The sequence below is a fragment of the Mus caroli genome, chromosome 11 (assembly GCF_900094665.2).
Source record: "Mus caroli chromosome 11, CAROLI_EIJ_v1.1, whole genome shotgun sequence".
NCBI lineage: Eukaryota > Metazoa > Chordata > Mammalia > Rodentia > Muridae > Mus > Mus caroli.
Genome location: NC_034580.1, coordinates 13,983,670 through 13,988,139, shown reverse-complemented (window position 1 = coordinate 13,988,139; position 4,470 = coordinate 13,983,670). Strand labels below are relative to the sequence as shown.

At 33.3% G+C, this 4,470-nt stretch overlaps 1 protein-coding gene across 3 annotated transcripts in view; it reads left to right on the top strand.

The window, feature by feature from the left end:
* The window catches only part of Etaa1 (ETAA1 activator of ATR kinase), a 15,191-nt gene extending 11,296 nt beyond the window's left edge, over positions 1-3,895 (top strand). For 2 of the 3 annotated variants that reach the window (XM_029484030.1, XM_021176745.2), the window contains exon 6: positions 2,277-3,895. In XM_029484030.1, coding sequence (XP_029339890.1) covers positions 2,277-2,401 — 125 coding nt within the window. In that variant the 3' untranslated portion in view covers positions 2,402-3,895. The remainder of the gene's footprint in view (positions 1-2,276) is intronic. The other variant, XM_029484029.1, reaches the window with a different exon arrangement.
* Positions 3,896-4,470: the final 575 nt, after the last annotated feature.

Sequence of the window (4,470 nt, the reverse complement as noted above, 5' to 3'; positions counted from 1 at the left end):
TTTTTTTTTTTTTTTTTTTTTAGTACAGGTAACTCAAAGCTATAGACTTTTCTCTTAGCAGTGACTTAGATGTATTCTAAATGTTCTGTAGTAAGTTGTGTTTTTATTTTTACTTGATTCTAGACATTTCAAAACTTCCCTTCTGATTTCTTAAGTGACCTACTTTTTCCCACGTGGGTCTGGTAAGAGAAGAAATCCACCAGCTGATAGATCTTAAAGGAAATTATCCCCACCTCTTGTGTGTGTGTGTGTGTGTGTGTGTGTGTGTGTAAGTGTTAAGACATATGACATCTGTTTTGGAGAAAGCTTAGTGGATTAGGAGAATTTCTGCTATGATTGAATTGAATTATTTCCATTAAATTAACTTAATCTATGAAATAGTTTAACTAAGGGGAGATAAGTTGGATGTCAGCCATTTTATCTCCTGGTTTTAGTTTTTTCTGAGAGGTCTGTTCTCAGAGGTTTACCTTTGCATAGTGACTTGGCACTTCCTTCTGTCACTTCTCAGTATTTCTTTTTCTAGATTTAGTAAATTTTATGCATTAATTTTATTGAGTGGCCTTTCAATGCCTTTAGTCTGTTTCTTCTCTTGTAGACAACAAATTCTTTGGTTTTGGTCTATTATTATGTCTCTATGTCTCTTTTTTTTTTTTTTCATTTCCTTAATAAATTATAGTTGTCATTTTTTGTTAGTATCTGTAGGTTTCCTTTGGTTTGCATATCGTATGTTAGATTGTTGTTTGTGTTAGACACTGTGTTTCTATAATGATGGAGCTTGGTTGGGTTAGTTTTTGCAGTTACAGCAGCAGTTCAGTAGGATTTCTCCTCCTTTACAGATCTTGTGTAATTGTATCTGTTAATTCTGAAAAACATAATGTAAGAATGGTGTCAATTTTGACAGATATTACCAAAGTTCCTTCAAATGACTAGACAAATTTTGATTTTGTTCTTATTATTAACAATGAGTATATTTCATATATGTTACAGCCCAGTGTGTCTTAAAACATTAAAATTTGTTGATAGTTTATTAAAGTTGCAAATATATAAGTTTATTTTAAACTCAATATATATATAAGGTTTCTAAAGTGAATTGCATATACTTTAAATTTCAATAAAGACTTAATCCTGACTGCATTTTTAGGTAGATGTATAATTTGACTTTTATCCTAGCAATTTTTCTTTTAGGTTTGTTCATAATGCTTTATTTTCCTTGTTAACATTAGCCTCATCCTTGTTGTGTATTTTTTTTTTATTCACTTTTCCTTTGATGTGTCTGTCACAAGCTGGTCTCCAAGTTATATCCTTGAAATAAAAAACTTTTAGTAGCTTAAGGCCAGAGTTAGTCAAGTGGTAACCTGTTTTTATATAACGAGTACATTAAATCTCATTTTTAAAATGTAAAAATTAAGTGTTTTTTTAAAAAAAAATACATGAGCATAACAACTGATTTGAAAATGTGAATTGTATAAAGTTCATTGAAATGTATCTGTAAATGGCTTACATATTATGCATATTTTTTGTATAATGAATAGAGTCAGCAGCTGGAAAGATAACATTTTGCAATCAAAAATTAACTTTGAGGGCGGCGTCCTATAGAGAATAACAATTGCTGGCCCTTATGCTTAAAAAAAAAAATTATGTCACTTAGTTGCTTAGTACTCTGTAGCAAGAGTACTGTGCAGCAATTTGACTTTGTGTTTGATGTTATATACATACACATAATAGAGAGAAAGAGTGTGTGTGTTTGTGTGTCTGTGTATATGTGTGTGTTAGTGAAAAGGTAGATGGGAAAGCGTTTAACTCTTCCTAAATCAGAATTTTATAGTGTGATTTCATACATTTGAAATGATTTTCTATATTATTAAACCCATTTTAAAGACATTTTATTTGTCTTTGTCATTGTAGACTTGTTTTTTATAAAATGTATTTTGGTATTTCTCTGGTATGGAAAATAGCTAAAGTCTAGCTTAGAAAATAATAGACATCAGAGTTATCTTAGAAGTTGATTTGAAATAAATAATTCTTGAGTATTCTCTCCCATTTCTGCTTATACCAAGAAACAAAGTTGATGGATAATATATTTTGAGAAATATGTTCCTTCATTGACATTCTATTTATTATGTATGTACTTGTAATTGTGGAATATACATACATAATATACATATTTGTTTGGTTTAATAGTCAAACCAGAGTGATGAAGAAGCAAAGATCATAGCATATATTCAGAATGACTTAAAGGTTATAAGATTAATTCCTATGCTTTGTTTAATTTTTAGATGAAGAAGAGAGAAATAGGAAGTATTCTCCTGAAGAAATTCAACGAAAAAGGCAGGAAGCACTGGTTCGAAGAAAGGCCAAAGCTTTGCATACTGTGCAGTCAGCTCCCATTTCACTGCCTTGATGAAAGTCGAGTTAGATGGTTTCACAACTATTAATAACTATCTGTGATAGGACTTTGGTTCTGATTTCTCTGTGAGAAATTTAATACTGACTTATAAAGCATGAGCTTCTACTTTATTATTTAATAAATCAGTGTTTACAGTGGTAAATGAAACTTTTTCAGAGATGTATGTGAATTATGTATATAAGTTTTTGAAAAGTTAGCAGTTATGTATATACAGAGGAAAGTACTTGTCTTTATTAAATGGTAGCAGATGAGCATCAAAAATAGCTATAAAGCTTCTGTCGAAGGCTTTCTCTAGCACAAAGATTAAAATTGCTGAGTAAACAGCAACTTGGTTTTATAGTGTCATTATCAGTTAAGGTTTTTTATACATTGTCAATTTTTAACTAATATTCCCATAGTCTTACTGGTCTTGCTGAAAAGTAGAGAATTTCTTTTTATTTTCAAGAAAATTGTGTTTAATTGTTATCCAGAAGTAGCTAACTTTAATATTTCTAGAATGTGATTCAGTATGAAAACATTTCACTGTTAGGAAAACCACAGACTAGGCATTAAGTCTAGTTTAGCAAAAAGAAAAAAAGCGTTATTACGTAAGTAATAAAGCATCGTTGACATTTAGAATTGGTACAAACATATCATCTGATCGAGCTTCTCTATCATACAGGTTAGACAGAACAATTCAAGCTGTTCTTTTTCTTTGTGTCCATGTGTGTTTGAGTCAGCGTCTTGCTCTGTGGCCCAGACTGGCCTTCAACTCTCTCTGTTACCCAAATGGCCCCACACTATCAGTGATCCTCTTGCCTCAGCCTCCCTGTGCTTTTAAGTACAGATGTGTGCCACCATGCCCAACTTACTGTGCTACTTTCAAAGTCACAGACAGACAAGGTCAGCCTGTCCTTGTGTGAGACCATCTTGACTGCTGCATGACTTGCTTCAGTCTGTTCATACTTAAAATAACTGGAAGGCACATAAACACTTTAATCTAAAGTACATTAAAGGCTGCTTGTTAGCAGTACTTACATACATTCTTTATCTCAAAGAACTAACTAATCTTTCCAGGATTCAAAATTAGACTTTCTATTCTCACTTTTCTTATTACTCTAATTTTCCTTCTAATTATTTAACTTCAGTGTTTTTCCCCTCTGTCATCCTCCCCCCTCCCCTTTTGGCTTTTAAACAATGAGCCAGTAATAAAGCCTTTAAACTAAAGGGGGCGGGGGTGGCAGTAAGGATGCTAGTAGTTTTTTAAATGCTTTGTAAGTAATATGAAGAAAATGATAGATATGAAGTATTCATCTGGGTCTATGAAGTATTCATCTGGGTCTGATGTTCACCACTGTTCAGGTGTCTTAGAGCTTTGACAAACTGATAGTTATGTATCATTTTTCAAATGTTATTTTTTATATATACAGTAAAACAGATTTTAGTTTCCCTGTATTATCAAAGAGTATATTATAAAGACCTAAATAAATGTTTTAAGTTATTATGTAAGAGAGTGAAGAGACTAGATTCCTTTTCGGGTTTTTTGTTTGTTTGTTTGTTTGGTTTGGTTTTTCCAGACAGGGTTTCTCTGTATAGCTCTGGCTGTCCTGGAACTCACTCTGTGGACCAGGCTGGCCTCGAACTCAGAAAACCGCCTGCCTCTGCCTCCCAAGTGCTGAGATTAAAGGCGTACGCCACCACACCCGGCTTAGATTCCTTTTCTAGTGAGTCTGAATTCAATCTCTTCTAAGTCTCTCTTTGCTCAAGTTCTCCCATCACTTGTTTTCTGTAGAATTCTTTTAAGTCATCCTGCCCATCCTTTTACACTCGGCCTGGCAAGTCTGTTTTTTTTTTAAATTTATACCTGACCATCCTCACTGAAATTGATACTAAGTGACTTGTGCTATCTTTCTAAGGAAACATAAAAACACTTGTGGATAATGGAGATGTGCTGGTCCAGCAGGCTACCCCTCTCTGCCTTCCATACCACTCTACTATCCTCATTCTTTAGTGTCCTTGGAAGGACTAGTATGCAAAGGGCCACCTAGTTTGCATGAGTTGGCACTTTTCTAGTCTCCCTGGGA